Source organism: Harpia harpyja, chromosome Z (assembly GCF_026419915.1).
Source record: "Harpia harpyja isolate bHarHar1 chromosome Z, bHarHar1 primary haplotype, whole genome shotgun sequence".
Lineage (NCBI taxonomy): Eukaryota > Metazoa > Chordata > Aves > Accipitriformes > Accipitridae > Harpia > Harpia harpyja.
This window is the reverse complement of record NC_068969.1, coordinates 114,772,580-114,796,974: the sequence shown is the minus strand read 5'-3', so window position 1 is coordinate 114,796,974 and position 24,395 is coordinate 114,772,580. Positions and strand designations below refer to the sequence as shown.

Sequence of the window (24,395 nt, the reverse complement as noted above, 5' to 3'; positions counted from 1 at the left end):
AGTTTGTTAAATAAACAAGCATGTTAACTCTAAGGAAACACACAGAAGTATCTGCATTTGTATCTAGCCAATGAAGACAATAAAACTATCAATTAATTATTCTGTTTATGAGATATGACGATTACATGAGAAACTTTAGTGCATTTGAGAGTTTCCTACTGGTAAGAATGGATTCAACAAACAGATTCTGAGCAAGTTTGTAGCCCTGGTATATTGCTCTGGAAAGACAGAGATCAGGGGATTGCTATCATCATCTCTCCAGTTTAATCATGTAATTTCCTTCGAATCCTTTGAACATTTTCTGTTATTAATACAAACATACACGAACATGATGTTTCATTTTCAGTTAAGTCTGTCACAAATGAGTGATCTACTCGTGAAAATAAAAAAAGTACGTTAATCTGGTGCCTAACTTACAGCTCCTTTTTTTTTTTTTCATTTGTTCTGTATTTGTGAATTCCATATGTGAACAGGTACTTTACCAAAGAAATCTTTGATCTACCAACAGGGTGAATACAACCGCATTGTGCCATGGCAATGCAGTTTTGGTTTCCCCTTGAGACTGCAAAGAATCAGTAATTGTGGCATCTTTCATCTTGTGTGGGTCTACTTTCATGCTTAGCACTATCTTAGCATTCTGTCGTCTTCTCCTGGAGATTTTCATCATCTTATATTCATCCTTAGTCACATTGCCATCACATACCTCTCAACGTGCATGAAAATTTATGTACCTTTAATTTCTACATGACACACAGCAGAAGGCATAATGAAGCCAAAGCTAGATGCATTACAGACTGAATGCAGACAAGAATAAATTTTTCAGAAGGTAAAGGACCTAGATGCAAAACTCCTATTAATTTTAACGGGAACTGCATGGTCAGAAATGATCTATACAATAATCTGTGCAATGATCCTCCAGCCACAGTTGCCTTTGCCAATACATATTGTCATCTATTGTTGGGGAGAAATATCAGTGTAATTTATTTCTACTTCTCAAACAACAATTAGTCACCTGCTGCACACTAGATTTGAAATCAACATATTTCAGTAAGGCAAATAAAGTATACTGCCCAACAACTTACCTGCCTTTTCTATATTTGATTCCTTTTAACAAAACCAATTCCATAATAAGTGACTTCCACAATTATAAAGCCACATTTTTATTTTTATCCGGTAAAACAATGTATTACATTAATGTACCTAGAGAAATAGAACTGAACCCTCCATCACCAGTAGTAATTATATTTTATTATGGCTTGATAAAAGGATATTGTTATACAAGCACTGAATATCCTATAATCCAAATTAAGGCTCTATTCACTAATGAAAGTATTTTTCACGCATAAGCTTTAAAGCCAGAATGCAAAATGAACAGCACATTGACATATGTTACTGTTTGACTAAGTATTAACTATGTTGTTCTTTAGATCCGACTGAATAACACTAATGTACTCTGCCTTTGTTCAATGGTTTAAATAAAGAAAAAAGAAAAAAAGGCAGCTATTAGATTTAAACATATTTTGGATTCCATTAACATTTGCCATGAGGAAGGAGTGTGGGGGAAAGCAGGTTCTGTCGGGAGGGTGCTTTCACAAGATTTAACAGTGGGAACCCTCAGAACATCACCGTCAGTGAGGACTTCCATGAATTTACCTGGACTTTTGTTAATTTGGTGAGAAGGCACTAAATACATTGATTTTTATCTTACCGCATTGACTGTTCATGACAAAAAAAAAGTAGCTACAAACCTGATTTTCAACTTGCTGAGCTTGACATCGTGCACAAAAGGGACACCCATTGTAATGCCAAAAATAAGGTTTCAGGAAGGAGAAATAAAGGGAAACGACCACGTACAGAAGGCAGTAGCAATTAGCATCTGATCCCATAAGATGTTTGGCAACAGCAAGGCTATCGGGCACAGTGGGAGGTATTCAAGGGTTTACATGACTTGGTTTCCATGGGTGTGAATACCTGATCAAAGCAGGGAAGGGACTTGTACAGTTTGCAGCTATTTGGAGTTCTGAAAATTAAGTCACTCTGGAAAAGGGAATAATTAAAAATGTTCTTGGAGAAGGAAAGTGGGCGTAGTTCATGTACTCACCCATCACTGACAGCTCTGCAGAGCCACTGCTGTTCTCGTTTTTGTAGGTGACTACACACGTGTACGTCCCAGAATCGTCGTCAGTCACGTTTGATATGAGTAGGTTACTGCCAGCCAGTAACGAATACTTTTTGGACCTGAAACATGGATAACACATGTCCACAGTGTGTTAAGGCGCTATCTCTATCTAGAAAAATACACACAGTAAATTATGCTGTAAGTAGTTCTCAGCTGTGATTTTTGCTGTTAATAGCTTTGCACTTCCATTTTAAATATCAGCCAGGTGACATTTATGATCAAATTCCACCCTCGGATTTGGCGCAGAGATGAGTTATAGCAGCAGGTTAAGAGACACATCCAGTCTCATTATTTAGGAGGAAAATCTCATGGCCTCCAAATCCACCCCACTGAATTTGAAACGTTACTCAGTGGTTTGCCTGTACTTTGCTCAAGGAAACATACTGTTAGATACACGACCCATGAAGGACTGAGCTACCTGACGGGAAGCACTTCGTCTCCTCGCAGCCACGTGAAGGTGGGAGGGGGGTACCCAGAAACGCAGCACTCCAGAACAGCATCCTTCCCTTCCATGGCCACCACGTTTGACGGTCGCTGCAGGAAAAACTGCTGCCTGTGCAAACCTGGATCTACAAGAGCAAAAGAAACCAGTATCGTCCATTAAAAAAACAAAAAAAAACCACCCAAAAAACCAAACAAAACATTCTTTTTGTTGGGGATGAGGAATATGAAATGACTGATCAATAAGGGACCCAAGAGACCACAGCTTTCACAGATTCTTACTGATGGGAAAAATACAAAATCATAGTACAGACGTATAAAAAGTGTATCAAATGGCAATCTTAGAGCTGCTTACAGGTTGAACCCAAGGGAGCAATTTGAAGGCAGAAAAATACCAGCTTTTGGGAAAGTGAGAAAGGACTGTTTACAGCCTGGTATTAAAGTCAGGTCTTGGAAAGCCACAGGAAAAGGCACAGTCATGGCAAGAAGACAGAAATACACATAAGGTTAAGAGTGGTACTGGATTAATGACACTATTTTGGAGTTGCAAGAGGGAAGTTCATAAACGCAGCAGGTGAGAAAAGAGAAGGAAAGCTTCAAGTTAGGAAAACACAGAAAACGAAGAATGAAATAACTTGAAAAGTCTGAATCGAGAAGGAATAAGTAGAAAGGTTAGTGCCCCAAATTCTCCTTTGCCTGACCAAAGGTGTCCGCAGCAGTCTCAGCCAGCCCCAGACATCCACCTGTGGGCAGCTGAGCCGAGCTCAGGGTGCCCGCTTTAGGGTGAGCTCAATCTCTGCCTCTGACTGGCATGGGTGGATCACCGCTGACCAGGGGACAACCCACACTCGGGTGACAACCTAGACCCAAAACCCACGCGTTGTGCCTGAAATACCAGCAAACAGAACCATACACCAAGGAAATCAGTTGGGTTGGTTTGCTTTTTAAATGAGTCTGTTCCTTCTCTTGGAAAGGACTTCATTTTCTTATCACAGATGTTGAAACAAATGTGCTGGACTAGAGCCATTAAACATTACTCCTTGTTTCCTGACACAAACATAAAAAAATACGCAATATAAGTGAATGTTCCCACCAAATTAACAACTATAAGATCTTCCAGTATCATCTCCAAGTAATTAGCTCGTTCTCCCATACAAGTCGGAAGAAACTGTAACTAGCTGCGTGCATTTGTTACGGATTTACAACAGCAGCATATTTCAACTTCTTACAGTAACCAGATGAACGTGCAATTTCCAGCCCTCAGTAAGTGCAACTGATGCAGAAGTTATCACACACAACTCAATAGCTTCAATCTGTGAAGACATTTTAGCTGATCGCAGTGATGCTTTTGGCCTGTGAATCGCATGGCATCTCTTGCAATAACCACAAATACATATATCACCTTAGCGATTAAATACAATGCAATTAAATACATAGGAGCTAACTAGCAGAAAACCAAAGCTTTTTTTGGTTTTTTGCTTGTTTTGATTTTTTTTTTTAAAGTCAGTTGTGCAAAGATGAAAACAGATGTGCAAAAACAGAAAGCAAACAAAGTCTGCAGATAGCATCCAGTTCTTAATACAGGACTGTCTCCTTCCCTTCAAAAACACTTAGTTCTGAAACCACAAAAGAGGTTGTCTGATTAAAATAATGATCTCGGTTAGGATGGAAGATGTGAGCAGCAGTAAGAAGCACAGCCATAAAAATATAGGGAAAATGACATCAATGAAGATTAAATTTGAAGGCAGGAAAAGGAGATGATTGATAATTGAAACTATAGGCTTTAGTAGAATACATCTGGCTGAGAGGGTTCTTCAAATACATCCAGAATAAATGGGATTCCAGAGCTGGTATAGCCTGGATATTAGACAAAGCTGCAAAATCCTAAACCACACAAAAGCAGCTCAATACGTATTGCTGTTCTGTACTTGGGAAAAAGCAGGATAGCACATTCACATTTTACAGTCATGTGAAATACGTTTTTGTTGTATTGGAGACTAGAAATAATGTTAATGAGACATCGCCATTGTCTTAACTCCTCCAGTGAAAATAATGTTTTCATTCTAGCACTGCCAACAGTTTGAAGATCAGTTAATACCTAGCACAGATTAAATCAACACCATACTTCAACCAAAATGAAACACAAAAGTATTTTATCTGGGGTTTTTCTTCTCTTCTGTAATTTGCCTAGCAAAATTTTGGATGTTCCCAAGGGACATACTTGAACGAACATCCTAATGAAAGCAAAACTGTTAGTGTTAAGGTACGCAGGCAGATAGCTAGACCAAGCCCAAGTTTAAACTAGGAGGGTACCAACATGAGAAACTGCTGAACACTGGAAGGGGAAAGTCACCGTCCAACGCCAGATTGCGACTCAAATCATTAGACAATAATGGTAGGTGACAGAGGATGGACTCAAAGGTAGGTAAGTATTTTTAATTATTGTTTTGGGATCTCTTACTTAACCTAAAACTGTCAAAACCGCTTTAGGCTAAAATGTATTTCAAATCAGTTTTGTATGGAATGGGTAGCTACATATAATTTCAGCATGAGAAGACACCACTACTACACATCCCTGTAACATCTCTCCGCTTTTATCCCCACTAAAGCTTACGTTTAATAATCATCATCTCATCTCTTGCTTAGCTCCCTTTTCCAACACTTATTCTCCTCCTTTAGCCTCCAGCAGCCAACTGTGCCTGTACCGTGGCGTTGCCTTGAGCTGGCTGCTGCTCACCTGCTCTGCAGAGAAATGCCCCATCGCCTGGAGGAGGGAGAGGGTCCCTGCTCTGCCATAGCACTGCTGTCGCCTGCTCTTCTTCGTTTCCAGCTCTTGCTCCACTCAAGACTCACAAACAGAAGCCTAAGCTTGTATTTGACCTTTTCTGAACTCCCTAATGATATAGCTGCTAGCTGAAAAGGTGGCATCTTCTCTACATCCCTCTTTCATCCGGAAACGCAGCTCAAAAGCAGCTAGAAACCAAACGTGTCAGTTGTGAAGCAATGTTTTGCTGCTTCATTTCCAGTTGAATAGAGAGTGCGGCTTAAAGCCACATAAAGAGTCGAAGAAAATACCTGTTACGGGAAGGAAAAAAGAAGAAAATACCTTATTCTTTTCAGAAAACAAGAGGAGGGAGAGAGTTGTGGGTTCAAACCCAGGAAGCTCAGAACTTGCACGTTATTCAGGCAAGTCCCTAGCAAGGGCTGAGCCTCCCAGGAGATGGCAGCTGTGCCCCGGGGCGTCACGGGTGGGAGTCAGCGCCCACCGTACCGAACACGGCCACCCGAACCACAACTGCCGCCAGCCCTTATGTCCCTGCGGTGAAGGCTAGCGTCAGTTTTACTACCAGAGGCGTCTGGATGGGATAACGAACAAGTTTGTTTAAGCATCAAGAAGAAAACGACAGCTTTTCACGATACAAAAGGCTAGTTAGTAAGGAGGACTGACATGCTATCACAGACTATTAAAGTTGGCATATCACAACCTCTGGCTTTGTGCCACCTTCCGAAAAACAGAAGTAGTCTAAAACCAAAGCTCAGTAACTAGGACACGAAAGGCAGTGTTATCTGAAGCTACAATTACTTAACCATAATCCTACAAAGCACTGAGGAGTCTCCAAAGGCACCCTTTCCTTCGGGTGGACATCCACAATTTCCTCCCAAAGAGCTGAGATGCACCCCGAACAACGGAATGGTGTTGGACATTAAAAGAATTCATGGACCAAAAAGTCTGTGGGACCACAGACTGCAAACCTCTGCAGTACAGTGTTATACTGAAGGTGGCACAGCTACTTATGCTTGTCAGGGGGAAAAAAAAAAAATGAAACAATTAAAAAAAATAGTCACTAAACATGTTCTGAGTAAACCCTACAAAAATGCGCATCAGTCACTTGTGAGGAAATCGGGCCTTTTTGTGGGCTTAAAGCAGTACACATCTAGTGCCCAGGCAGCCATTTCAGTATCTGATTCAGACTTGTCTGGTAAAATTACTTATTATTGCACCAGTGCAACCAGTTATTTCCAGCTGAGAAATAAGAGAGATTGGTCCATCAAATTAGATTTTCATATTAGAGAGAAAGGAAAAAAAGGGCGAGGAGATTTTAAGACTAAAGGACCATTAAATTTTGTTTCTTGTCTAAGACAGGCCACAGAATCACACCCGTCCTGAGCTCAAAAGCATGTTTGAATAAAGTGCCTTCTTCAGGAAGGCATCCAGTCTTGATTATAAAGATATCCAAGCTCTTGTTATGCCCTTCTCCACTTGATTAAAGAGCACTCCGTGTATTCTCCCTGACAAGGTACTTGCACACTATAATCAAGCCCACATAATCAACCAACTATGGACTAGCTTCAGCAGATGAGAAATTCTTTGCATGAAGCCCTGGCTCCATTGGAGGCACCGACTTCATTTCAGCCACGATTTCACCTCTTATGCACTGACACGGCATTTGCGGCCCGTGCCCCCATCCCTAGGGATGCGACAGGACACCTCTTGGTCTTTTTCAGCATTAGCTTTTCAAGCAAACTGCTTGACGGGGACCCCGCGGAGCAAGCTGCTCCCACCGACGGGCCACAGACCCCCATCGCTGCCGGCGCTCGGCCACCCGCACGCTCGGAGCCTGATGCTGGACCAGCTGGAAGCAAGGGCTACGCCGAGTCCCCAGCCTGCAGAGCACCTATCGCCTTGCTGGCATTTGCTGATTTTATTTTAACAAATTTCTATAAATTAATGTTTAAGAATGAACGGATATGCCTAAAACTAATTATAAAGCGGTGAGCTGTAAGAATTTATTTTCCCCGAACAAAGCCAAACCTCATTTTATATTTAGCATTTTTCTTGAGCACACAACGTGCAGTAATGAGGTACAGCTATACACATATTTTTCCATGCTCGTTAAATCAATGACACATCGTTGAAATTCAAAACCACAAATAGGAGCTGCAAATGTGTGATTTCAATAGTCCCCATTACACTGATATCTGAGAATACCACACTATTGGCAAAAAAATACATATACACCTTCACAAAGCTGTATTAGGATAAATCGCTTTATCTCCTTTTTATAGGTTGTTAATGGAGTAACCGAGATATTTTGTGATGTAACTAAGGACGTATATGTACTCCGCAGCAGGCAAAGGTCCTGAATTAATCTTTTTTCTCATGTCAAAGGCATAACTTCTGCCACATTTTACCAGCATACTTTACAGCCAATCACCAATTGTTCTCTCAATAAACCCTCAGATTTGTGTCAATATGCATTGATAAGAGTTGAGGATGTATTTAATTCTCATACCAAACTGGTCTTAAGCAAGTGGAACTCAAGACAGTGCAATTTATTTCTGCCTTCCAAGAAAAATAAAGCTGCAAGCAGTTCACTTGGATTCAGCAACACAGATACAGCTCTTCAGCACTGGAGGAGAAAAATGTTACCGCAGTATTTTAGCTACATTATATATTGAAAAAAAGAAGAAACGCTTTCATAAAAATGTGTTGCATCCTGTTGTATGGCATTTCACTGTGCTAAGCTACTTTATGCTACAGTGCATTTGTAAGTGTTGTTCAACTGACAAAAGACTCCCATCGTATCATAGCCATGAAAATTTTTCTGAATGTATTTGGATAATATTGTACTTTGCCAGTACAATTTTATTTTTTATTGCAGTAGTTTTTATATTGCAAATTACAGAACTGAGATGCCTTTAATGTGACACTGATGTGACGGACTATCTCTAAGTGTTCATAGTCACATTTCTAAATTCGATTAAAAGAGATAAAGATTTATACCAAATAAAACCCAATTTTGCTCTCTGCTGTCAGCAAGAAAGGCCAGCAAAATTCCCCAACCTGATCTCACCATCATGCCTAAAGGCTGAACACTTAATCCCAATGAGAAAGCAAGGGTTATGTGTGAACAGCATTAGAGAAATCTGTCATTAAAATGATACCGATCTCTCAATATACAGAATGCATTAAAATGTATAACCAGAATGCAGTCACTACTTTGGGATTTTGCTTTTTTGCCTCCATCTCCCAACCCCCTTGCCAGCATTTTTCTGCTTCAGCCCTTCTGCCCTCCCCTCCCAAAAAACGCAAGCCTGGCTCAGCTGAGCTCTGGGACGTGACATGACCAGGAGCATCCAAGTAGTAAGGACACACAAAGATTGTACCATTAGCACCGACACGCATCAGGGCGTGAAGACATTCTTCTTACGGTAGTAACTTCAAAAGACATTAACTAAAGTGCAAGGAAAACTGTGCCAAGTCGCTGCTGGAACGTGAGACTATACATCAGGGGTCCTATTTCCAGCTTTAATGACGATTTGTTGTGAGATACTCAGTTTCCTCATCCATAATGAAGACAAAAATATTTACAGGCCTTTGACTTCTTCGAGATCCTTAAGTAAAAGGAGAATATAAAATTTATTACTGCAGGGGTAGTGAAGGGTCATTGCTGGCTTGTATTTAGAAGAGAAAAGGAGGAAGCTTTTTCTCTAGCCATTAAAGTTTTAGAGGCAAAATTGAAACAGAATGAGGAACTGCTCCATGACTACATTATCTTCTATCCCGAAAATGGAGAATAGAGCTGAGGTGAGAAAGTAGCAACACATTTACACTCTTACTTTCAGCTGAGCAGAGCTCTGGCAAATGTTATTTTAGACCTACATCGTCCTTGAGATGCAAAGACACAAGCAATTAAGCAGCAGTGGTTTGATTCAGGTAGTAACTGAATCCAGAGAAGAACCTAATACAAGATTTGCAATGTGGCCTTATGAATATAACTGGAAAGATTTTACTCCCAGTCCTAGTCTGTTATGAGTTGCAAAAATAAAAATAATCCCCAAAAAAATCAAATCAAAGACTAGCTTAGTCAACTTTTAGAAACAAACAAGTAGCAGCCCCAAACTGTTGCGTGGCTTTTAATTAGTAAATGGGACAATCTTTTAAATCATTTTTATGGCCATTCTCCAAGCCTCCTGCACCATTTCTGACACACTATGTCACACTGACCTCAGCATGGAAGTCACACACGTCCTGTACCATGACCCAACCGCCACTGCCGTTATCCTTACCAGGATCTCATTAGCCTCTCTCGCAGCACTTGTTCTGCTGATTACTCAAGATGAACCTCCAAGATTTGTCAGAGGTAACTGTTTGCTCCGGCCCCTAGGCAATCCTACGGCCAATGGGACCAATCACAATAAAATAGTCTTTTTTTTTTTTTTTTTTTTTTTTTTAAATTCTGCCCCGTTTTTAGAGTTCTGTTCCATATCTACCACCTCTGTGATACATGCATATGCCTTCAATTGTGGTTTTATCACTATATAGTATATTAGAGAGCATAGGATCAAGAATATATATCCCTGGCTCTTAGTGAGGGCTCCCACTAGAAGTATCTGCTCAGTAACCATTTCTGTTTGGAGACTTGACGGCTACAAATCTGATCTAGCTTATAGATAACATATTTCTTTACAATTTCTCTAATTTCTCAGGTGATAAATCCTCCCAGAAATCTATGATAATGATACAAATTACCACCAAAAATTTATGCTGACATCTTCTGCTTTCATACAGTCATACTGACTGATTTTAATTGCATGGACCATTTTATTATTTGGTCCCTCAAAGATGCCAGCCTGACAGACCATCAGATACTCAAGGGTTGGTTTGTTTGTTCCAGACCATTGGAAACTTCAGTATTCAAAATTTATGGTCAAGAATTAATGGTCCTGAAAATTTCTCAGCTCCTCCAGGAACTACATTTTTATCTGGATATAAAGACCTGAAAACATCTGGGTTTGGACAAGCTTTTTAAGCCACTCATGTCAAGACAATAATAATTTATTTTTTTAATATAAAAGTACTTTTAAATAATCAATGCCATACATACAAGCACATATTTTTTAAAAAACTAGTTGGTTTTTATTTTTACTTTTCTGCCTTGTAAACACTGAAAGAAGTTCTACCACTTTCATCCATTCATAGTAATATTGTTTCAGTTATATTTGAAAAACATTTCTACCCTAAACTTTACTAATTCTTGATATCTTCCATGTCTCTGATTCCTTTGACTCTCCACAAATTCTGTTTTTTTAATTCATAATTACTATTATCAGATTACTTGCTCCAATTTTTAGATTTTTCTCGTTTCTTTGTAACCAGACTGCTGTGGGTTTCAATTAAGACTGCTTTCTTTTCAGTATGTTGCAGCAACATTGTACTGTGTACATATAAAATACACTTCCAATTCCCCAATAGCCATTTAAGTCATTCCACTTAAATTCTCTCTAGCTGCTAATTTGACTCCTGCACAGGGGAATTATCTTCTGGTTTAAGAGATAACTTTACAAAGTGTAGCGGTGATGAAACAGTTGCGTATGTTTTGCTAGCAAATTGGGTTAATGGCTAGAGAAGCAAGTAATGTGTTTCATGCAATTAAAAAAACAACCACAAAACCCCACCAAAAAAAAAAAAAACCACCAAACAACCTCAAAAACCTACAAGTTCATAAAAAGCCAAACCTGGATGCAACCTTCGGTTGCAGCCATCATCTCTGATGTTTAGGATCTATAATAGTCATAGTCATCAATAGTCACTAATAGTTTATTAGTGTGTCGTTATTATTAGTATGAAATAATGCTCCATATTAAAGCTCTAGTGCCACTATTTCATATAAAATCTCAAAGCAGGAATGCAAAGGCTGTTCCAAGACTACAGAATTCCCTCGTGTTTGGGATTCTTTGTGAACTGCATTTTGAGAGCAGAATCAGTGACAAATTTGAAGTGAACTACCTTGTTCTTCTCTGCCTACCCAAATTTGCAAACCAGCCTATGGTCCACTAGTTGAAAGCATCGGCATCCTTAAGCTAGCTCAATTTCATAAGGTTGATCATACACCAGGAACCTTCCAATACCAGCTTATGCTTTCAAATACATTCAAAATAAATTACATAATATTCTTAAGGTTCTTGTTCTGAACTCAATCTGTGCTTCAAATATAAGTACTAAAACCAATCCCATTTAGAGCAATCACTGAAAAGCAATCACTGAAACCTCTATGCATATTTCATAAACACACTAATATGGCAACTAGCCAGGGAGTTGTTGAGCAAACAGCTCTTTAGTAGATATTAGTTATCGTTCGTGTGATTGCATTGATCTTGAGATCAGCCCTGTGCTAAGAGGACATGCTGCCTGTACATAACATCTCTGCCTGACTGCTCATTTTTATTTCCAACTAGGCAAGCCACTGTAACATGGGAAACTGATATTTATATGTATTATGTAAGAGATTACTTAAGCACTAATCAGATTTATCTAGGGGAGAGAGGCAAAATAGCTCATTCCCCAGGATTATTAATAAGCATTTTAAATTTAACCTTTTTTTGTTAAAGGTCAGAATACAGCTAGCTTATAAAGCGACCTCAGCAATGGTATTCATTTGGGCAGCTGGAAGTAAGGATAACCCAGATACTGGAAGTTATTACGTGGATATTTTGTAACTAGGAATTTACTGTGTAAGAATACACACGGAAAGACGATAGCACATGTGCGTGTGTGAACACTCTCGCACTGCTGCCTTGTTTTCAGACTCGACTTTAACAGATGACGCCTTAGGAGGATTTATTTACCAAACAAGAAAATATCTTTCCCCCAATGCATCCAAATACTACTCATAATTTAAAAATCAGAGTAATTACACTATTACTAAGTAACCCAGCATGTTATGTGACAGGGCATACCCCATCCAAATGGTTCTCTCCTAAGGAGGTAGAAATGAAACCTTTAATAGAAATTATCCCAATTCAGCAGCACAAGCGATGCCTACGCCGGGTGCGCTGCTCAGGGCAAGGCTTTTGATCCATTTGGTGCTCGGGTTGAAAGGCAGGAGGAGCAGCGACTAAAAAACCACCCGTGATATAAATACAACTGATAGAAAATTCAGTACAAAAATAAACAGTTCCAATGGCTATTACTGGGTTTAAGTGTTTAACTTTTTTCTGCTTGCAAGAATATAGCTTCAGGTTGCTAGTCATTAGTTTTTCATGTAGTTTATAAAAAATTACAGATTAAAAAGCCTTTCCCCCCAAGTAAGTGCTTACAGAGCACACTAACAGCAAGTCTATAAAGATCTCCTGAATAAAGTACGAAATTTCCCCTGTGTTTACCAAAAGGCAGGCTCTGTACAGTAAACACTATAATTCTTTTCTGAACTATTATTAATTTATCAACATTCACTCCCTCAGCTACTGCCTCAAACTGGAAGCTTGTATTCAGTTGGTATCCGAGTAACTGAAATCCCTTCCAAGGCATCCTCAGCTCTGTACAGAGGCTTGCACACTTGCGTGCATCACCTTGCTGGTAAACGAGCATCAAAATAGACCTGGTATAAACGAGTTCAGCTTATACCATGATCTGGATCCATCTCTGGTGTCGTGCATCGCCCCTGCGATTTGTGCATCCATAAATGACACTGGTTTTGCTGGGGTTTTTGTTTGGTTATTTTTTGTTGTTGTTGTTTGGTTTTTATATGTACTGATCAGAATTAGGGCAAGGCACCCCTGCAGAAAACAGGCACTGGAGAACATAAACGTGGAATTGTTTAGATTTAAAAAATAAATAAATAAAAAACCCCTGAACTTGTGAATTTAAGTGGGCCACATCTGTTGGAAACCTATTTTCATCTAAGAATAAACACTGTTAAGCACTAGCTGTTGAGGTTAAGAGTAAGGTAAAGAGCTGACTTCGACAATTAGTGGCTGTTAGGGAATGTACATCAACACAGGGATCCTCCCAGGGTACAAAAGACGAGAAGAAATCTTTAAGTTATCTCTGCACCTGATACAAGCTCAGTGTGTTGCATGAGGAACTGATGGCTGAGCTTCAAAGAGATTGTGTGCTTCAGCTTAGCCAGACCTTCCTCAAGACTAACTTTAACTGTAAAACTCACATTAAACAACGAACCCATAGCAAACAACACAATTCAGTATATTCCACCCCTGTCATTTCCCACGCAGATATTTACCTAATTGGATGTCCTCAGACAAGATGCTTCCTGTATTAACGTGACTATTCAAAATCAAGCTAAGCCAGTGGTAACTGCAAAACTCAGTCAGTGCCACGATGCTATGCTGTATTTAAATAGCTCTAACGTTGCCATTGCTTTTCTTCTAACAAGCGGAGTCACTTAAGCATCAAAGCAAGCCTGAGCTCATGAGGCAACTTCTGTTGTACGTGGTTACTTAAACATGGCCAACCAACCTCTCCTTCCTAATTCCTTCTCGTGGGATCCATCTCTACTCGGTCCTTTTTGCTGCTGTTATCCTTCTGTCCTCAGAAGTGCAACCGCGAGGAAGGAGCCAAATCACACAGCAGCAACCAAATTCTATTCGCATTAAATATGAAGGAATTACATGATATTGTTACCGTTATCTTGCACTGCAGCTCAGCAGACAAGCTCAGGGACAGAGAAGGAACCTCAGTAATAGACAATAGTACAGCGGCAGATTACTTGAATGGCTAATGATAAATGCAGGATTATTATTTATAAACAGAGAATTAATAGCTTTCAGGCATCAAACTACTCAACTTTTGCTTCTAAAATGTCATCTATATTTCTGAAGTGTACAGACCTCCCAGAGAAACTTACACATTAATTTACAGAAGCAATGAATTCAGCTAAGAATTAATTCCTTAGTACTGGTTTCTATAAGATCTTGGGGGGGGGGGGGGGGGGGGGGGTGCAGTAGCATTATTCCTTCTAAATTAATTAGGTGAGTGCATATAGTTATCTGAATATGTATGTCCTCATGTTTTCAGTATTTGCTGAAACTTTCACCTGGGATTAAGTTTCTGGACCCCAGAGAAGAGCACTTCAATTAGAAAGGTGAAAAAATGTGCATTTGAAATGAGCTTTCTGCCAAAAGCTGCAATGGCTACTCTTAAAATTAAGTGCAACTGATAAAACCTGACACAATAAAAACTCAAGAGTTTTGCTCAGGTTTGTTGGGCTTTTTTAGAAAAGCTCTTCAAAATCTGTTCTCATACGGCCTGCGTACTTCTACAGGCACGGGGTGTCTGATGGAGGATTTAGCGAGGCTGGAGCTGTTCGTAAAACGTGTTTGTTGATGCGCTGGGAGGAGAATCGGCCCCTCCAGAGCCTCCCCAGGCAGAACCAACCACACAGAGGAAACACGCTTGCAAATGGGCACTTGTAAAGTGTCGCTGAGTTACCAAAGTAAAAACTTCATGCCCAGTGCCTTGCCCCACCTTTCAGACATTTTAAGCACCTACAAACTACTTCTCTTTGGTAACGGAGGTCGAAGGCTCAACTATTCCTTCATTTACACGGTGAGTTAAACTACAGGCTTGCGTCTGGTAGGGTGAATTTTACTTTTTGGTCCAGGAAATCAGTAATTCTTTCATCCAAATATTTTGGTTTTCTAACCTGTATTCATGCTGGATGATGAATTTTTCTATCAAGAGGAGATACAAATATCTCCAGACGCAGCATAATGTCGAATCAAATATTTAAGCCACAGGCACTTCGACTAAAGAAACTAAACGACAAAAGATGTTTATCCCTTGTTCTTTTTTCTTGCATTCTCTTTGGAAGCTGTAGAGAAGATTAGAAATTATTTGCCAGGATTGTGGTCAGTTTTGCCACAAATCCTGACAGATACACTGTGTGTTCAAAGAAATCACGACCACTATCTGTGGAAGAAACAGCATTTTAAAAATACAGAATTATGATATGCTACCTACACTTTTTTGTTGTTTTGTTGCCTATTCCTTTGAATGGGATTTAAGACTTCTTTATTTTTTTTTCTCCTCACTAACCAGGGGAAAAAGGCCAAGAAGAGTATTCTGCCTTCACTAATTATGGAAGTGGAGAGCTGCAACTGAAGAAGATTTCTACCAACAAGCAAAAACAGGAGGCAGAATTAGCAGCAAAGTATCAGCTAGCTCTGAACCATGAAAGCATGCACACGAGAACAAAATTCCCAAGAGGCTCAATAAGATCTGAATTTTTGTTTCAGGAGCACCACTCATTTCTTACAAGAGCTGCTGCCTGCTCACATTATCCTGAAATGAGACCTTGTGCTGCTTGCCCTGAGCCAAAGTCTGACGGACTCCACTAGTTCCTTGTTATATATTTTTCTCATTATTTGCTCCAGTGTTTCCCTGGTATAAAATTTTAACATGCTAGGAAGAGATAAATTAATTCCCCTCTCTCCTATAGACAGCCTGAGAGAGGCCATTTAGCCAGGACGTTAACGACCGAAACTGGGAAAAGGAAGAAACATCAATCCATCCACAAATGATCAGAAATGTAGAGGCATAGCGAATTAACAATACTCAGAGGAGCTCAGGAGGCTGAGGGAAATCTTCCAGGTCTGTCTAAAATACAAAGTTTTGTGATTTTTCTTAATTTTAATCAAGACATACGAAAAAATATTCCCCGCCCATGGATCTCATTGCCATTAATAACCAGGGAGGCAGGAGTGCCTCAGTGCTGCCCAATGCATAAGGAACAGCACCGGCTTCATGAGGCTCACGGCGAGCCTGAAGCCCCCAGAGCAGCCATCCCGGGGCAGCCCGTTACACCAGCAAACAGACGGGGAACAGGTCCACGCTACAGAGGTCAGGTGCAAGCTCTGGTCTGCAAAAAAGTAGGAGAAAAACCTGGCAGAAACTGCAGGTGATGTGGTCTTCCCCTGTTGCCTGCTGGTCTGGCTGTTATTTTGCTTTGCAGCTCCAAAAAGGATTAATACCTATTACCGTAGCAGAAAGCGAGGACACGGGCTTTGGTTTGTAATCCTAGGTTTAGAGGCTGCGGGGGGGTTGGTTCGGTTTTATGGTGCCAAATCCCAAAGAAGAAACTGTAATCCCCCAAATCCCAGAGCTACAGACCACTCCTAGAAGCAAGGATGAACACATCAAGCTTCACCTGCGTTAGTACACGGACACTTCCCCGAGACTGATCCCGGCCTTCCCGATATCTATAGCGTTTGGACCATCCCAGAAGCCTGAGAATCCTGCTCAGTTACCTCTCAGTGAAAAATCATGCAAACCAACATTTGTCTAGAAAATGCATATATAAAGAATTTCTAAAAATACAACATCTCTGTCCCCTTTAATTAGTGGTTACATGTTAGTCTGTAGAACTAGAAGGGAAGGAGATTTTGCGGCAATACCTTTTTCAAACCATTCTTCTGGCACTCAGTTCTTGATATTATACTGCAGTGGTAACCATCTATTTAGCTGATGAGTTTATTAACAGGGAGAGCAAGAAGCTCACTTGGCCATGAATTTAGGAGCATTACCTATCACAGCTAAACTGTGTCAGATCCCAAACTGTGCTCTGGGCAACTTGGCAGATCGCATCAGGCACTGAAGTATCCAAGCGACCTAACTTTGAGTAGGTAAATTCAAGAACTAGTCCCAACAGATTGCCCTTCTAGTCGATGGGGTGAGAGGAGCTCTTCCAGAGGGAGCTCTGGGACAGTACTTACTGTACTCTCAGATGGGAAGTACTTCTCTCTCCCCATTGACCATGTAAAAGAGACCAGCTTCATACATATCTAAATTTGGTACTTGAAGTTAGGCAGCGTGAATACTTTCCTACAGTGTCAACTCCTCACCTTCACATCCAACTGCTTCTAAAGGTCTCCAGGCTCTTCCATGTGAAGAACTTGGAAGCTTGTAGAAGTAACTGGAAAGAAAGTGGGATAAATCAGCCTAGCTGCCCCAGGAGAAGTGACCACTCTTTCAGAGAACCAAAGGACACAACCAAACAAGAGAAAAAGGTGGTGTGGAAGGGTCCGGTTCTTACCTGCCAAAACTCGGACTTCTGCATCATTTCCAGTTCTCGAACTGGCTGGGTTTTTCGCCAGGCATCTGTAGATCCCGCTGTCCCCGTGCTGAACCCTGCTGATCTGTAAAGCTCCGGAGGGCAGGACGGCCACCCGCGTGTCGGCCGGGCTCGGGAACACGTCCTCCTGGTTTCGCTGCCAGTGCACCACGGGCATGGGCTCCCCAACAACTTCACACTTCAGCAGAATCGTGTCTCCTGCAAAAGCCGTGACAGATTCTGTCTGGGAAAGAAACCTCAGTGGTCCTGCAAACACAAGCAAAAAAAGCAATTATATAGCTGCTGAAAATAGAAGTCACACACTGTTTCCATGCTGATTTGTATTTTGTTAACAGTCCAGACTAAAACAAAAAAAAAAAAATTACATGATATTCTGCAAACTGCTTGGAGATTGCTATAATGGCCAGGTGACTAACACTTTCCTTTGTAAATTACACTCATTAACAGCAAAGAAAAGATGTGTTATCAACATAAAGAGTAACAAATTGCACCTGTTACTTACAAACCCACTCAGGAACAAATTTAAAGTATAGATATGCTATCACGCAATCCAAACTGCTCAGAACAGGATGGCATTCAAAGGAAAGCACAACTAAACCTACGTAAGGTTAAGAAAATGTTACAGTTGCATCTTGCTGTATTTCTTCTTCCCTCCAAATAAAAGGAAAAATACTCTGAAAAACCTCTGCTAAATAAGTTACTTGGGTCACATAATCGAAATACTTCAAACAGGGAATGGCCCGTGTCTGTTTTTCCATGAAATGTTTTTGACTCACGAGGGCAGGGGAGCAGAGCTGGAAGCTTTAATTGCACAACCCCCAGATGCCCCAGCCTCACTCAGTGCAAAATCACGAGGACCACATCCTTCACAAGAAAAACCCGGCAAGAACAGAACACCGTCTGCAAGATTCCAAGTGCAAGATGTCATCAAGACCATGGACTTTATTACCTGGAAGCATCGTTGCTTTGCAGAGCACAGATAAACTTGCAAAGAAGGAAAAGAAAAGGAAAAAAAAAAAAAAAAGGAAAAAAAAAAAATCAGCCCTCTTTCCAGCCAAGTACAAGAAGGACAAACCAAGAAGATAAGCTGAAGCAACTGCTTGGATTAGGGATGTGCTGGAGACAGTGGGGACATGTTCTGGGGACATGCTCCGGCTCTAGTCCTGGCCAGTCCCTAGAAATGACCCCACCAGCTCCCAGCCCGGCTGAGCACGCTCGCCTGCCTGCAGGGACTACCTGAAGCCACACCAGTAAACACGATCACTCAGACACGTGTGCGAACATGTGCCAAGTGTTGGACAGAGTGAAAAACTTAAGAGACAACACTAAGAGCCACCAAAAAGTATATAGGAAACAAGTATCTTTTAGATTATGTCAGTCAGTATACAGTGAAGGCTTTCAAAAAGGAGCTGTCAGTAGAGACTATTCTTTGCTTCGTCAGCTTCTTAATAAAGACCTCAATTTTCCAGGCATTAAAATGCCACCCAGATATTCAGCAAATCGGTGTACTGGGGAACGACTGTGTACCAGAAAAGGCATTTGAGTGGGAGGCCCGCATTCGTTCCCCGGTTCAAACACCTATTTTCGGGCGTGATTTTGGCCCCCCCCATCTCTTGTCTCAGTTCTCCTCAAACACGTTGCTCCTGTCTCACGGAGCATCCGCAAGGACGAGATCTCGCAACCTGGGTGAAGCTCTGCCGTGAGCTGAAGCGGGGGAAATTCTTTAGCGAGACTGAAACTGGCTCAGTGAAGGCTTCTTAATGGCATTTCCACACGTGAAAAAGAGCCTACATGAATCTAGTGTTGTGTGGGCAGTGGTATTTCTTAATTGCCAGGTTTACAAGCTATCCCTATGAACAAAGGGAGTGAGGAGAAGGCAGTCGTTCCCAACGCCACCCACGCAAGCCCTGCCACCCGCTGCACCCTCGCACACCTCCCCGTTACAGCAAGGATGCTACTTTCCAGCAGAGCTATTGGCACAGACGCACAAGTAACAGCTTTTCACCCCCAGCAAAGCTGGTGCAAGCTAGAAAAACAGAAGCGTTCAACACTTTAATTAAAAAAAAAAAATTGAATATAAACACAGTGTGAACAGTGATGGAAAGCTGTTGAAAACTGCAGATTCTTCCAGGAGGAAACACAGCTAAATCTAACAATTTACCGTAAAAACGAGGACTAAAACAATTGCCATAGAAGGACTTTTTTTTTTTTCCCCCATGGCAGCACCATACCTCCCATGTCCATGCGCACAGGCAAGTTCCCACTTTGCCCTGCCTCTGCACTGTCTCTCTTTCTGCGCGTACCCCAACTCTTTTTCTTTTAAAGTTTAAAAAAACATAATAAAAGTCTATGCATAACAGATGGGGACATTGCAAAAAACCTTTTGCTGTGTCCCAATGAAAAGACACTAACCACCTTTTTCCATGGTTATGTTCAAAACTCATTCATCTCTCTGCAGGACCATAACATATGAGATCTTAAAACTATCACTGGGTCTTTACAGCTCTCCTGGCTTACGCTGATTTATTTTAAAGACAGTTTGTGAAGCTACACAGATGTTTGGGTTGTTGGGAGCTGGCTCAAGGGAACGGACCAGCAAATACATTCCGAGAAAGTCACTTTCCGAGACAGACTCTGGAATTAAACATTGCAGATCCTCGGTGATGCTTCGCTTGGTAGCCAAAGGGTCACAGATGCACCTCCCTGCGTTACGCTCAAACCTACTTAGGAAACTTAATTGAAAGCAGTACCCAACTCCGATTTACCATGCAGTCTGCTTGGCAGCCTATCAGGATCCCCATCTTTCCTTACAGAAGACCCAATTATTAAGCAATTAAAGTTCACTTAATAAAAAGGCTTATCATTTGGGGGACAGACCTCAGGGTCTGGAACATGTTTAGCTATTAAATATTCAGCAATTTAGTAGCACTCAGTACAATCCCCCAGAGAAGAACTGCTTTAAATGCTTTGTTTGTTTCAAATTAAAGTCTGCAAGGTTACTTAACATCAAGACAAGACCTTTTTTTTTCACTTTCAATTCACATAATAGCTGAAGGGCGAGAAACCAAGGTAATGAAAAAGAGTGATTTCCTTCTGCTTGCTTCAGAAAATAGGAAAGAGAAGCATGGGTGAGTGAATCTGGAAATGTAAATATTTTAGAAACTGCTGTCTAATTCTCTCTTCCACAGGCTGGTTTCCAAAAAGGTGCTACACTTCAGTTACTCCATACTCTTTTTTTGTTTGCTAGCTCCAGTCTACAATTCTGAAAATATTTGCGCTGAGTTGTGTGCAACAGAAGTATCAGAACAAGACCTACACCAAATAATCCAAGTACAGATGTGGTGTTCAGGTTCGTTCACAGAAACAGGAGCTAAATAAACTGTTCCCCTTCTTGTTGCAAACCCCACCTTAAGCTGGACACTCAGATTTTTGATTAAGAAACTAATGGGGTGGGGGGGGGGCGTGGGAGGGGTGGAAATCAAGTTACCAACATGCATTCAGCAATATTGCCAGGCAGGGAATTCCTGCGGTGTGGTACCAGGCAGCCACTCCTAGTACTGGCTGTCAGCCTAATGAGAAGGATTCAAAGGGAAGGATTTAAATATTACAATAAAATGAACGTTAGTAAGATATTTTATGCCTTTGCATTTTTTTTTAATATATGAAATTTGGGCAGTTAAGGTTTATATAGATGGAAGTTAAACCAATTTGCCACAAAGGGCACCCTCAGCGCAAAGTGGAGGAGAGGAAGGTGCCTTACTGTCTGAGAAGCCGAGGATGGAAACCCGCCTGGTGTTCCAAGAGCAGATGAGGCCAGAATATGACACACCAAGTAATCATAGGCCTATTTACTATTACCTATTTCCAACAAAAGAAAAGTTCAACTGCTCCTCAAACTTGTGCCTGATATTGGAAATACATCATCCTGCTATAGGAGCCGAATATTTCAAATAACACTTACCAACCACCAGCTAAGACTACACTCGAAGCGTGCCAGAGGAAATACAAAATCTTAGCAAAGAGACACTAATTTGCTCTACGGTCCCAGTTTCCAGCTGCTTTCTTTGCTTCAGCCATTGGCATGGTATTCAGGAGAACATGTATGATCTCTTATTAGCACTCGATTTTCATCAAATTCACACGCCCAAGCTAAAAATATATAAGCAGCATTAATGCATGAGCATTTGTCCGTTACGCCTAAATTAAGCCACCCACCTCCCAAGGCTGCCTATGTATGGGATTAACCAATTAAGAGCTCATGACCACTAAAAAGAAGGCAGAATCTACTTTTTTCTTTTTTTTTTTTAAATACAAACCACACTCAGTATTCTGACTATGCAGAACATATTTATAATCCTGTGAAACTTCACCCTTGAACACAAAGTACTGCAATTCCGACTGCAATGCACAGACACGATCCCCACTGGTAGATCACATCACATACAAATACACCGTGAAACAGGGAATACGCAAGTCTCTGATGTGATTTATGTGATGTGAACATACGATTGCCTTGATTTCTCCCAACTGTGGAGATTCGCATAAGCAAACTTCCCTAGAAGTTAACATGGCTGCTTGAAACAACATAAATTGTGGGTAATGACAATACAGTCAACATCACATATCAACTGTATCCTGAACCGTTCCATCAAAAAATGAAATACTGAAAAGTAACTGAGAATTTCAGAGAAAGAAAGAAACACAGCATCCTTAGAAATAAACCTATACAACTCTAATTTGTTATCTTTTGTTTTCCCTGGGTCTCAGGTGTTACTTCTGCAGCAGTCCAGTTGTAACCCACCATCACAGCCCTATGGAGATACCGAAATACAGCTGACTGTGTCACTGAGCATCCAGCAGCTGCAGCCAAAGGGAGAACAGACACAATTTAAAGACTGGAAGTTTGATTTAAGAAGTCAGACTTCAACAAGTATGACAACTCTGGTCTATAGCCCTGTCTGCAGTAGATAAGGATCAACATGGGCTTGGCATTGAAATTGTGTACTGAGATGCAAATAATTACTTATGAGGCACAGTGGCAGGCAGGTCCAAATAGCTCCAGATTAACCCAAGTACAGCTAGTTACATAATAATTAATTGAAATAATTGTGTACATAAGTGTGTGTATATATATAGATAAAAAAATATCTGAGTGCATCATAGGTCTTTAATTTGTATTCTTATGTAAGCAAGAGATAATATCATTTCATTTTCATAAATGAGGAACTGAGTCTCTAAGATACAGGTTAAAATATTGAAAGGCAGCAAAGCCACGGAAACTGGCATCCCACTAGCTTATAAAATGTGGCAGCTTCTAACTGGGAAGAGTTCCTCGGGCTTTTTAAGCACTTCTGAAGATGCTACAGTGACTGACTTGCTTGCTCAAGGTCACCAGAGAAATCCAAGGTAAGCAGGAGTTCAAACCAGGCTTTCCCAAGCCCTCCTGTAAATATATCAGTGTTTCTTTCTTTCCTATAAAACTGAGTGGGAGTTTCTTTTGGGGTACCCACAAACTGAAACAACCTGAAATACAGTTCAGGGACAGCCTAGGAGGGAGAGAAAGGTTGGGTTCGTGCTGAGTTCTCAGTTTCTCAGCAGAAAGGAGAAAAATCCTTGTAAGGGAATGAGCTTAAAGTAAAATTCAAGCCCGTGGGCTCAGCTGAAGAGGGGTTGAAAATGTACTGCCTGCAAAAAAAACCTTAGGGACCACCATCACCAGATACCCTAAAAATAAAACTACAAGGGATGAGTTTAAACAGACACTATTATGTTTAATATTCATCGAACAAGTGTCAAAAAAATACCTACTTCACATGCTTTTCTTCTGTCCTTTTAGCATGTGTCTCACTGCTTTTGGATTGAGGAGTGACTCATCCTGCTTTGCGCCAGGGGAGCGAAAGCAGCTTAGATGTTTTCAGCCAGATTCATCCCAAACTCCAAGCCAAACAAAGCATTTGGCCTCATTTCAGGAGAGCCAAACTGCGATAGCTTTTTTAGCCTACGCATTTAAGGGCGAGACAATTATTTCTGCAACTTGTATCTAGCATTCAATTATCGTACTGGAAAACACATCTTGACATTCTTGCTGTGACATCCTCTAGTCCTTAGATAGCCCTCAGAGCTCCACTGTGAAGACTCAAAGGGGCAGTCCCTGCACTTCTCTCTGCAGCCCTTTTGGGAGGAGGATAATTTAGTTGACCTCAAATAGTAGCACAGCTCTAGAGGGAATCTCTGTACTGGGTCAACTTACAACAAAGTCAAAGAAGCAAAGCACAGATTTTATAGTTGACTGTAAATGCAATAGTGTGTGTGTATATATAAATAGATATTTAGGGGAGAGTTTAGGCTCTGACACTTAAGCTGTGTTGCAACCCTGATGGTACTTAGTCACAGAAGTGCCGCAGTTCCCCAGGCATCCTCACCTTTTGAGGAGGTTTTAATCCTGAGAGTTTACTGTTAGATCAGGCTCCTCATATAACACCAGGAGAGCCACCATGTTTCCTCTTAAACCACAAGGAGATAAAGGTCAGAAGCCACCTATTCCTCCATCAGCCTTACCCTCGTGAGGACACGTTCACACAAGTGCTGTTGAACTCGCTGTAGATGAGATAGAAACCATAACTCATGAACAGACAATTCAGAACATCCCACGTAGGAAAAAAAATTTCCCCTTTTCTAGTACAGGGGCACATCGAGGTCTCCTCCAGCACAGCAATTTTCTCTCCCAGCATGTACAGTCCATTACAAATATCATAGCACCGATTTTTGGCAGCAATCCAATTCCACCAAGAAAGGCTAGCTGAAGGAAGATGAAGCCAGGCTCTGCCCTTTGATGCCTCTTACCTATCACAGGAAATAAATGAACTTATTATTCTGAAAAAGACTTTTCCCTAACCTGTGTT

General features: G+C 40.9%; 1 protein-coding gene across 2 annotated transcripts in view; it reads right to left on the bottom strand.

Annotated features, from left to right (window-relative positions):
* DCC (DCC netrin 1 receptor) overlaps nt 1-24,395 on the bottom strand; it is a 572,411-nt gene that overhangs the window by 285,108 nt on the left and 262,908 nt on the right. For both annotated transcript variants that reach the window (XM_052778515.1, XM_052778516.1), the window contains exons 3-5: nt 17,455-17,739; nt 2,598-2,748; nt 2,102-2,238 (exon numbers count right to left, since the gene is read on the bottom strand). In XM_052778515.1, coding sequence (XP_052634475.1) covers nt 2,102-2,238; nt 2,598-2,748; nt 17,455-17,739 — 573 coding nt within the window. The remainder of the gene's footprint in view (nt 1-2,101; nt 2,239-2,597; nt 2,749-17,454; nt 17,740-24,395) is intronic.